At 30.7% G+C, this 12,272-nt stretch overlaps 1 protein-coding gene across 1 annotated transcript; it reads left to right on the top strand.

Annotated features, from left to right (window-relative positions):
• The first annotated feature begins 4,424 nt into the window (after nucleotides 1-4,424).
• Nucleotides 4,425-12,008, top strand: LOC145003846 (flavin-containing monooxygenase FMO GS-OX5-like). Its single transcript, XM_078962751.1, has 7 exons — nucleotides 4,425-5,064; nucleotides 10,431-10,501; nucleotides 10,619-10,768; nucleotides 10,941-11,023; nucleotides 11,088-11,223; nucleotides 11,330-11,500; nucleotides 11,609-12,008. The coding sequence occupies exons 1-7, from the start codon at nucleotides 4,524-4,526 to the stop codon at nucleotides 11,765-11,767; spliced, it is 1,311 nt and encodes a 436-aa protein (XP_078818877.1). The 5' UTR covers nucleotides 4,425-4,523; the 3' UTR covers nucleotides 11,768-12,008.
• The last annotated feature ends 264 nt before the right edge of the window (nucleotides 12,009-12,272 follow it).

The raw sequence follows: 12,272 nt of genomic DNA on the forward strand, positions 1-12,272 counted from the left end.
TTTTCAAGAAAAGCACAGACAATGGGTAAATAGTGACACCATTGAAAAATTTGAAGCAACATGGGAAGATATGCGTATTAAGTATGAAATGGAAAGCAATTGTTGGATTAGTGGCACATATAACTAACGTATACATTAGGCTAAACCTTTCTTGAAGGATATTTTCTTTGTTGGTATGACCATAACCAAACGAAGTGAGATTATCAATTCTTTTTTGATGGATTTGTTAACTCGAGGACCATGTTGAATGAATTTTTTGTACAATACGACAAATCAGTTGAGTCACGAAGGGTTGCCGAAGAAGATGAAGACCTCAAGACTATGAACTCAAGGCCGGTTCTTTCTTCAGTGCATCCAATTAAAGCAAAATCAGGTCAATGTTATACTAGAATGATTTTTGATACTTTCAAAAAATAATGGACCGAAGCTATTACCAATTTGACTCATGAGACTCTAACAAAACTAAAGAAGAAAGAACATATAGAGTTGGGCAATTGCACGTTAATAAAGAATATTCATGTATTGTTACCATTCGTTCTTTAAATTATGTCAGTGTCACATGTTCCTATTTTATGTATGAGACAAATAGGATTGTATGCAAGCATAGCTTATATGTGATGAAGAAGAAGCATGTTCAATAACTGTCGAGTCGCTATATTTTACTGCGATGGACCCTTGATGCTAGTTGCAAATTGGGTAGTGTTAGCGTCGGACTTGGAGAAATAAATAAATAGAGTTAGTGCCTACACATTATTTTGTGTTCGTTAAAATTTTACTAAACTAATTGAACAAGCAAGGGACTCCCCTTCTAAGATACAAAAACTTAATACGATATTGATAAGTCTTTTACACGATCAAGCAAATCGAAATAAATCTATGCCTTTGGAGAATACATCTCAAAGTTCTTGTATGGGCATTTTGCAAGTAGATATGATGCCATAGTTGTCTGTCCGTGATCCTGTTGGTCCAACTACTGCAAAAAGGGAGTCCTAAACATGCAAGTAGAATCAAGTCTTCTTTAGAAGCCCCCAAAAAATGAACATGCTCTTACTGTCAAGGATTGAGTGCTTATGCTACTATTTGTTCAAAAAGAAAGGTAATTATAATAATAATTAATTTTCATGATTGAGAACTGTAATAATTATATTAAAAAAAATTATGTTTTTCATGTATCAGGCAGATTAATCGTTGCAAGAGACATAATGATGAGATGTGTTGTTTCTTGGAGAATAAGAAAAACTAGATGCTTCATGATATTTTTTTGATTAACTTCACCTTTTTCATGTTTTAGACACAAACGGTGTATTGATAATCTCGAAGTTATTGATGTTTTTAACAATTTTAATATTTTCGAAATAAATTTGTTGATTGTTTATGATTTATGTGATTATAATTGAAATTTGGTTGCCACTAAGTGTTTCAAATGAAAGTATGAGGGTATTTTATGAAAATAAAACATGTATGATGATATTTTGTGAAAAAATGAAATTATGAGGGATATTTTTCCAAAAAAAAAGGAAGTACGATGGTATTTTGTGAAAAAAAAACTAAATTATGAGGGTATTTTGTGAAAAAAAAAAACGAAGTATGATGGTATTTTGTGAAAAAACAAAATTATGAGGGTATTTTGTGAAAAACGGAAGTACAATGGTATTTTGTTAAAAAAAACAAAATTATGATGTATTTTGTGGGAAAAAAAGCAAAAGTATGATGCTATTTGTGAAAAAATGAAACTTATCTGCAAGTAAAGGTTAAGAATGAAAGTAGGCAATCATTTTGGTTATTATTGCTTGTTTTCTACCTATCTCTTTGGTTGTGTTAGGTTGTTCCAAAAGGGCACTTATCAGCCACTATTTAAGACTTCAAAGTGAATTATCTGAATTGAAAGGTGGTCACATTAAAAAATTTGACTTTAAAATCACCCAATTCTTTTTCATATTCAGAATCAAATACGGATATTTTACAAATTCAACACAATATTTTCACATTTTTAGCAAAAAAAAAAAAACAAGGTTCAATTGAGCTGCTACAAGTTTCTGCAAGTGTGGGTTAAAAACAAAAGTATATTGTCATTTTGGGTTATAAATTGGGACTGATTGTTTAAATTGCTATGCGTTTGCAACAGCTAATACAATTGGGACAAATTGTGTAAATTGGAGTACCTGATTTTTCATATCAGTGATTGGACCATGGTCTCTCTAATCGAAATCATCTGGGAGATTGTTCGTTGGAAGGATCGGAACTGAGATGAGATTGAGATCTTCAGAGGCGATGCAACATTCGCGAGTGGGATGAAGGGGGGAGAGAGAGACACAGACATAGAGTGGTTGGGGCTTACGTGATTTACTTGATGATCAGATGAGTGAATTATGTTATCACTAAAATACCCCTGATTCATTTAATTAGGATGCCCCCTTGTCTTTTTTTCCCTAAGTATTTACAAAAGTGTCACAAAACATCATAACCTTTTATTATTTTAATCTAACGGCCCTGGTTTGGTTTTCGGGTTCTCGGGAAACTTTGAGTTCTCAAATGATCCTTCGTGTGTATATATATATATATATAACCCTAAACATTATAGATTATGCGTCCATTTATTTATTTCATATTTGTAGGTTATATCAAAGCATGTTTGAGAAATTGTCCTGGTTTCTAGAAGTGAAATCGCCAAGATATATGATTTAATCTTAAAGCTCACACAAGGAATTAACCTACCCACTTACACAAATTATAACTTTTCATTTTTAGTATTTGACAAGAAAAATACTAATTTATACAAATTATGTATTTCTTTTCATTTTTAGTATTTAACAATTTTCTTATTTTAGATCTTCTTCATCTTTTTCAGGCTTCACAATTTAAGGATTTATGTGCTTCAAACTATCAATCATGGTATATGGATTGTTATCCTCATTTATTTTATTTTGCTTTACCCGGCTTTTATTAGTTTTTTATATTGTCTTTTGGAGGGAATATTTTACATCGTTATAGGATCAAATTATTTTCAAGTTAAATATTTATAGTTTTTTTTTTCAAGTAGAAAGTACTTTGCTATTAAATGTTGCTATTTTTATTCAAGTTGAAATTACGTTGCAATTAATTGTTGCTATTATTCATTTCATATAGTTTAATTTCAAGTTGAAAGCATGTTGCTATATTAATTGAATGATATGGCTTGATGTTTAAAAGGTGTAAACTATTGTTAATTGCTGTGTAGGTTATTGTTGATCATAATTTAGATGAGAAATGAATAGCTTAGGTAGCATCATGAAGAATTTGAAACAATAAACAAGAAATAGTCAAGAGTACCTACCTAACTATATTTTGGCACTTTTGGATTTTATGATTGGGTTTCGGTACTTTGAAATTGAACATGAACTTTTATTTTGCTAATTAAATATTTATATTTATTTTGGTAGTTGAATTTTAATGTTTTGAATTTAGGGTATAAGTTCTGAATCACATTTGTGAACTCTTTTTATGTTATAATGACAACTTCAACACTTACTAGACCATCGTTAACATTAAAAAACTGTTCATTTACTAATAATCAACCACAAAATAGGGACAGAATGGAGAAGTACCCTGAGTAATTTGTGTCATCGCTAATTCAATGTTGAATCACTCAGTGACAATTAGCGATAATGGTTTTTTCAACTGAAATCTAAACGTTGTTGAAAGCCTTTAGCAACGGAATTGTCCGTCGGTAGTGTTTGGTCAAAAACTCAAACAAAATTTGTGGATTTTAATTTGACTACTCAAGTTTGTTAATATACAAGTTATACATATTTTAAAATCCTAATGAAAACCAAATCTTAAAAAATTGATACAACTCAATTGTAGTTTAGGTCGGATTGAATTTAGTTTAAACTATTTAAATTCAATGTTTTGAAAATCAAAATCATTTTATTTTTACAGTTTTAATTGATCAAATCAGATATCACTATTGGTTCTTTAGTTTTAACTTAACAATATATATATATATATATATATATATATATATATATATATATATATATATATATATATATATATATATATATATATATATATATATATATATATATATATACATTATTAATTTAATTATTATTATTGACATATAGACAAAGGTAAATTTATTATATTGTAAATTTAACATCCAGATTGATTGTAAAAAATGCATGCACATGGGTCACTTTCGAACAGAAGGCAAATTCATATGTCGACAAAATAAAAAAGATCATACACGATCTTGAATTTACAATTGATGTGCGTCTAGAACCAGATAGCTGGTTTTAGGGCCACTAATTGAATTTTAGATCTATGAACGTGAACGTGAACGTGAGAAATATGGAAGAGTTATTTAAGAAAAAAAATATATTAAAACAATAGACTTAGAGAATAATAATAACAATAAATGAACAATATTTTATTTAGCTATTTGTCCGACTTGCAACTTGGAAGATGCTTTTTTTTCCTATGAAAATAGAAGGAATCACGGGTTGGATCGTCTTGATAAACAGACGAAAAAGTTAAAAGCTATGCAAACTCCATTGAAGGTGGCGGTCATTGGAGCTGGACTCTGCGGGCTAATCGCGGCTCGGGAGCTTGAAAGAGAATCCCATGAAGTCGTGGTATTTGAAAAAGCCCACAGATTGGGTGGAGTTTGGGTCTATGATCCAAGAACAGAATCGGATTTACTCGGAATCGATCCACAGAGAGAAATCATTCATGCAACAATATACAAATCTTTACGTACAAATAGCCCACGTCAAATAATGGGATTTTCAGATTATCCGTTTCAAGGGAAAGAATACGGCGACCCACGGATGTTTCCGGGGCATGAAGAGTTTTTAAGGTATTTGGAAGATTTTGCTGAGAAATTTGCATTGAAGAAACTCATTAGATTCAATTCAGAGGTGACCCGAGTTGATTTCATTTGTTCAAGATATGAGTTTCAAGTGGAATGGAAGAGGATTCCGGTGAGTTCGGCTTCGAGTTCAAACTCGATTGAGGTGTTTGATGCTGTGGTTGTTTGTAATGGTCACAACAGTCAACCTAGGGTGGCTCTCGACATTCAAGGTATCAAGTAAATAACAAATTAGTGGTAGTTTAACTAATATTTAATTATATTATAGAATATAGATCATCAATAATTTTATTAGATCATATCCAATCCATTTCCATTTTTTCCTTTAAAAATGAAGTAAAAAATAAGGTAAAACCATATTTCATTTTTTACCCCAAAAAATATATTCCATCTTTTTAACATATATAAATTATCAAATATAACCTTCTACTAATTTGATTTTAACAAATATATAGTATATTTTTTTCATGTCAATAATATTAAACAAATAATGTTATATTTATAATACGTAATTATAAGCTTTTGTAAAATATGTAATTGTGTTTTAAAAATAACAATATGTATTTAAATTTTAATATGAATTTGATAAGCAAAAAGAAAATTTTATATTTATAATTAATTAATATAATTTAATATATAACACAATATTATAAGTATTAAATATTATATTTAAATAATAATTAGTAGGTAAAAAAACCAGAAATATATAAAAATATAAAACGAGGGACTAAAACCGACAACTCAAAGTTCATCTCCATTTTAGGGGAAATGAATAGTATAACACCATATTTGGTGTTATACTATTCATTTCCTCCAAAATGGGGAAAGAAAATGGGTTAGGGTTGGAGAGGAATGAGAGAAGAAATGGAGGAAATTATGGAGAATAGAAGTGAGATGGAGATGCTCTTATTACGTTTTCAATTTTAATTTCCACCCAGATGCAAGTTGATATATATATATATACACTAGATGTCGACCCGCGCAAAGCAATGACGATAAATAGTTTTTTTGTTGAATAGTTTTTTATGATGAAATAATTATTTGATTTTATTATTAGTTATTATTTAATAATAATTTAATATTTTTTAATAAAATATTTATTGAAAGATCCTCATGCTTTCAGAATTTAACAACAGTTGTTACTCCAAAACATGCTACATGCATATTCATAAAACATATTATATTATACATTGATAGTTTGATTACAAAGAATGGATACAAACCAACTAAGTTTTATATTTTACATAACTACGCAGGATATTATAATTTATACAAACATAAACTGAAGTATAAAAGTACTATTACAAACTATTCTAAATCTTCCAACAGTATACTACCATACTGTTTATTTATCATCTGTGATCGGTAAACATTGAGAAAGGTAAGCGGTAGCGCTTAGTGAGTTCAATAATAGATACAATATAACGTTATGTCATATATATATATATATATATATATATATATATACACACACACACACACACACACACTTTAATGTGGCAGAAGCAAAAAAGAACAAGGAACAACAAAAGTATATGTGAATCATGCAAAAAGCTTTCCATATCAAACAATAAGGCATAAGAATTTCCATACTTGATGTATAATCAATAAAACTTCAACACAATTGGCATAGAAAATACTCAGGAATATCATTTTTCTATAATATTCAGGCTTTTAGCCTTATCTTAGCGTATTGCCGAAGTGAGAGTGATGCCTATGTCATACACTCCATGGTCAACGGTACATACCAATACCCAAGTGATGCATATGTCATACACTTCATGCTCAGAGGTATAGCCTTGCTATAAAATAGCAGAAATAATAACACAAGATGATAACATGGAAAAGCACATAATATATATAACACATAACATACAATTGTTCCTATATATTGAACTCACCTTGAAATAACCAGGGTTAAAATATTAATTTTGGCAGCACTTCGGCTCCAAATATGACTTTCTGCGATGAAACTGGGGATTTTTTTTGAAAACCGGCCTTACACAGGTAGAGTTTCGCCTAAAAAATAATTTTCTCGGGATCTTTGGGACGCCGGGTTTGCTTCGGTTGTCGGGATTGATATCGGGACTACGGGGGGTGTTAGGGTAAATTTGGAGAGAGTATAAGGTGAAAAAGTGTAAGGATTCTAAACCAAATTTGGCTGCCTTTGCAATCGATTTATAGGGGTCCGAGGCTCGCATTACAATGGGCGTAAGTCCTCGGTACACTGGGCGTACTCCGAGGCGGCCATCTACGCGGGGCGTAGCCTTCGTACGCTGGGCGTACCTACGAAGAGTCATCGATTTGGAGCTTCGGACGTGGTACATAGGACGAAGAGTGAGAGACATGGCTGATTCCAAATCGCACACTTACGCTATGCGTAAGCTCATACGCTGGGCGTACGGCTCCGGATAATACTTCGATTTTTCATTTATTTTTATTTAATAACTTTAAAAATTCGTATCTTTTGCGCACGAACTCCATTTTTGACGTTCTTTATATGCACGCGTAGGTGAGAATATATTCTAAAACTTTCGTTTAGATTCCGTCGGCTAATTTCAATTCACTTTTATTATTATATTTTAAACGGGCCGGGATAGAAAAAGTCCGTTAAAATTTCATAACTTCTTTATCCGATGTCCATTTTTGTTAGTCTTTTTACCGTTGTACAACTAATGAAGAGACATTCAATTCTCGTTTAGGTTGTTTTGGCTAAATATCGTTCGATCTTTATTACGAGTTTTTAGCTGTCTATTGTTAATCCGAAACTTAGAAAAATCATAACTTCCTCATACGAAGTCAGATTTAAACAGTCTTTATATGAAAGTTGATTATTTTTACGAGTTCTACAAATTTCATTTAGATCACTAACGCTAAAAAATAGTTTATCGAAAACTTACTTTTTACACGACATAGTGTTTGTCGGATTTGTTACGGATCTTCGGTTATAACTTGTTCGTTATAACTCGCATTTTGACGAGTTTTTGCCTAAATATTTCTAATGAGATTCTCTACAACTTAGAATAATAAAATTTCACTTTTTCTAAAACTTATATTTTCGATAAATTTCCCTATTTGGCTTTTAATTAGAATCTCACAAGACTTCCAATATTTTATGAGTGATTCTAAACATAGTTTTACTTCATTTCTAGTAAAAACTATCCGTTAGAACTCAAAACTTAATTTCACATAATATTTCATAATATATTACTGACTTTTATAACTTACAAAACTAGATTTCAAAACGTGTATGTTACAATTATGTTTATACCTTATATTTATATTGTGTGTTTATATTATTGATGTAAATTAATTAATATTTGTTTCGACTTTAAGAAATGTAAAAAATTTATATGCGTGAATTTAATATTTTAAAATTTTCATTTTCTCCAAATTGAATTTCTTTATTACTTTCCTTAATTCAAATATTTAAACTTTTGTTAAGAATTATTTATCTATTTATGCATAATTGATTTATACACAAAACTATGTAACTTATACATCTTGAAATTCAAGATATGACTAATATACTTTATAATATAGTATAAGATATGGAGATGTTCAATAGAGAACCGTAATTAACAAGGAACCAAATAACCAATCGTGAACGTTGAAAATCAACTTGCATGCGCGTCAATTGTAAAAGTCGACAACTCTTCCTTTTGCTGTTGATCGCTTTAAATTTCGACGTTTTGGATTGATTCCTTGATTAATAATGCTTATTTATTGAACTCTTCCATATATATATATATATATATATATATATATATATATATATATATATATATATATATATATATATATATATATATATATATATATATATATATATATATATATATATATATATATATATATATATATATATGAAGATAGAGAATATACATTACAACCTCACCGAAACTTAGATACTAAACCTCTAAATTATGTTGTTTTATCATAGTAAATATAACCGGTTCAGTTTTCACCTGGTGAATATACAATTCTCCATTGCATTTCTTTCCTCTATTATCATTGAATCATCCACGTTTTTTTTCCTCCATTATCGTTTATTATTTCACGTCAGTGAACGTTACTGTTTTTCACCATCACGAAGGTTAAAGATAGTTAACATTTTTGCTTCCCTATAAAAATTATTGCTTTAATATTGAATCTACAACATCAAGTGTTAATTATGAATCCCTAATTGTAATCTTTAGCTAATAAAATGATGTAGTTTAATGAGGTTTAGTACCTAAGTTTAGGCGGACTGTAATATATATATATATATATATATATATATATATATATATATATATATATATATATTCATTTTCCCCGGACATAGCGAAAAAAGTGTAACAAAGCATAATTTAAGATCTTATTTACGATCTTATTGAAAAAGGAAAATATACTCTCAACTCCTTGTATTGATCAACCTCATGAACTAACTATCACCAAACACATATCAAACCTCAATCAACAATCCAAACCCTTCAAGTTTGACCCATGATCAAACTGATATAAAACGTCAACAGTCAACAAAAGTCAACGATCAACCCGGTCAATAGCCACCATACCATCGTGAGTCCTTCACCCCACCTTGGCCATGTCCCGAGAAAACAATCGAGTTGCAGTGCACCACCACGTCACGAGTCTTCCTTGGTCACACCGTGGTTTCTGCCATAACTATATTTTCTTCATTAAGAGCTTAATCCATTAAGACAACTCCAAATACTTTCTAGAAGGCTTAATGACATCCTATTGATACATGAAAATCATAACTTTATGGGTGTGCATGTTCAATGTATTTCCTCCTCCAAACTTAGGTTAAAATGATGAAAATGGAGTCAAAACTCCATGCATGGCATCAACCAAGTGAACCACTTCAGACCTAAAACATATGATGTACTAAGGACCTCAAAGAGTGATACAGTTGCATACTTTATCACTTCCAACCTATCAAAAATTACATAACATTAGAAAACTTGTTTGTTTTTTAGATCCAAAGAGGGGAAACATAAAGATAGTGTCTTGAATACTTATACAGATCCATGACTAAAGAGAAAGTTGCACACTCACTGGTTCTAGCTTGCTTGCACCACAACTCCTTGATCCTTCTACCAAAATGAAAAGATTAGAGGGGCTAGGGCTTAAAATAAGGATTATGGAGGTAGAAGGTAATGACCTAACTCTTAAGTTTATGCCTTTTACGGACAAAACACTAATCTTCATGGGCTTCGGCCGCAGTGCTTACCACGTCATTATGCCCAATCAGGCTCAACCTCATTTAAGTGATATGGTCACGCGATGGTCAGCCACCTTCCACGCAGTGGCATAGGTTTTTTCGCAATGCATTATCTTTGAAATCCTCAAATCTTCAATCGGTCGAATCAGGAAAACAAGTGTTATAGATAGCATGTTACTATATTTAAAAGAACAAGGGATATAGTGCTAAGTACCCCATTTAATGAAGTGCCAATGTGAAAAATTAGTTTGAACTAAACAAGATTGGTTTGTACACGACTAATGCATATACTCGGTTCTTAAAGATTTGGTTTTGCTAAATTTTCTTCATAATATCTATTAACACATACAGGAATGAATGAATGGACTAAGAAACAACTGCATGCTCATAATTATCGAGTTCCTGAACCATATCGAGATCAGGTATATAATGTAACAAATATTTAAAAACTAATTATTATAAGTTCATCTATTTTTATCAAAAGTCTGTTTATTCTTAGTGTGATTATAGATGTTTGACTAATATACTTGACTTTACAGGTTGTGGTTATTATTGGTAGTGGGTCGAGTGCGTATGACATATCAAGAGAAATAGCAATCGTTGCCAAAGAAGTTCACTTATCATCAAGATCACCAGATGCTAAGGTCTCAAAAATGGATAAATTCGATAATATATGGCAGCATTCGAGGGTAACATTTGACATTTCCTTCTATCATACATTTATTTTTTCACTGTGAATTTGTTGCACGCGATATGGACCTTTCCTTCATGGATCCTTATGTTAAGAAAGGTTATTTATTTTTTAATTTGGAGGTAGCAAAGAACACTAAAACTCTATATGTATTTCTATAATTTAACTAGATAGATCATGTTTTCCAAGATGGTACAGTTACGTTTCAAGATGAAGTATCCATTAAAGCAGATACAATTATACATTGTACAGGGTAAGAACCACAAGAATTTCCATCCTTTTGTATGTATTTCAATGATCTAATTAGTTTTTTATAGGTACAAATATCATATTCCCTTTCTTAAAATGAAGGGCATTGTAAGCGTTGAAGAAAATCGTGTTGCACCTACTTATGGACATGTTTTCCCTCCACAACTTGCTCCCAAACTATCATTTGTGGGACTATTTAACAAGGTGAGTTCATTGTATACTAATACTTATTTTTAATACAAGACCATTTAATTTGATTATGGACAACCAAATTAACATTAGACTAGCTATAATTGTAAAATTTACTCAGGGTATGACATTTCTTCCAGCAGAACTGCAATCAAAGTGGATAGCTCAAGCATTATCCGGGAAAGTTTTATTGCCATCCGAAAAAGAAATGTTACATGATGTAGAAAAAGTTTACAGACAAATGGAAGAGAGGGGAATCCCCAAGAGCTACACTCATTCACTTAATCATCAAGTAATTTTTCCCATTTCATTACTTTATTTACGATGTTATAGTTTTATACTTCTACTCTTATTAGTGGTAATGTTGACCCCTTTATCTTAATTATTGTTTAATATATAGATGGATTACATGGATTGGTTATCAGATCAATTAGGAATAACACAGCCTCCACAAAAGCTAAAGGACTTTTATGCACAATTCATAGAACTTTTTCATGACGATCACGAAGGCTTCCGTGAAGCGTTTGAATACAGTTTATCAAACGACGATGGGATTTAAATCAATTCCTTTTGATTTATTTAAGTAGTTCATCCTTTAATCAACTATAAACTTTGGCTTTGGTGATGTAGTGATAGAAACAAAACATATGTTACATTTTCCTTTCCATTTTTTCACTGCTTTTGTAAAAGCATCATCGAAAACTATCCAACACTGTCTGGGAACACACTCTAACAGTATGCACAATGCAACATAAACACGAGTTTATGTTTTTAACATAAAGTTAATTCATTGAGCTCCATGTATCAGACCAGAAACAATAGTAGGGTTAGGCAATTCTTTTGTCTCGTGACAATTTTGTTTCCAATAGGAACACAAAAGGTTAGTCATGCTATATTGTGTCTACATTTATAAATTTGGCCAACAATGAACACCAATAGTAGAAGTCAGTTTTTTTATATGTATTATATTTTTGTATGACAAATTATGTATAACTAAAACATATATTATATTTTTAATAATGGCAATAAACTTTAACTTTCAATAATGGAAACATGTTGACTTT

Source organism: Lactuca saligna, chromosome 7 (assembly GCF_052625555.1).
Source record: "Lactuca saligna cultivar CGN05327 chromosome 7, ASM5262555v1, whole genome shotgun sequence".
In the NCBI taxonomy this organism is placed as follows: Eukaryota; Viridiplantae; Streptophyta; class Magnoliopsida; order Asterales; family Asteraceae; genus Lactuca; species Lactuca saligna.

Bases quoted from the DNA above. Each gene is read 5' to 3' on its own strand.
- LOC145003846 (XM_078962751.1), top strand. From the start codon at position 4,524: ATGCAAACTCCATTGAAGGTGGCGGTCATTGGAGCTGGACTCTGCGGG. The intron at 10,502-10,618 runs GTATATAATGTA...TTGACTTTACAG, and splicing joins CTGAACCATATCGAGATCAG to GTTGTGGTTATTATTGGTAG. The intron at 10,769-10,940 runs GTAACATTTGAC...TAATTTAACTAG, and splicing joins ATATATGGCAGCATTCGAGG to ATAGATCATGTTTTCCAAGA.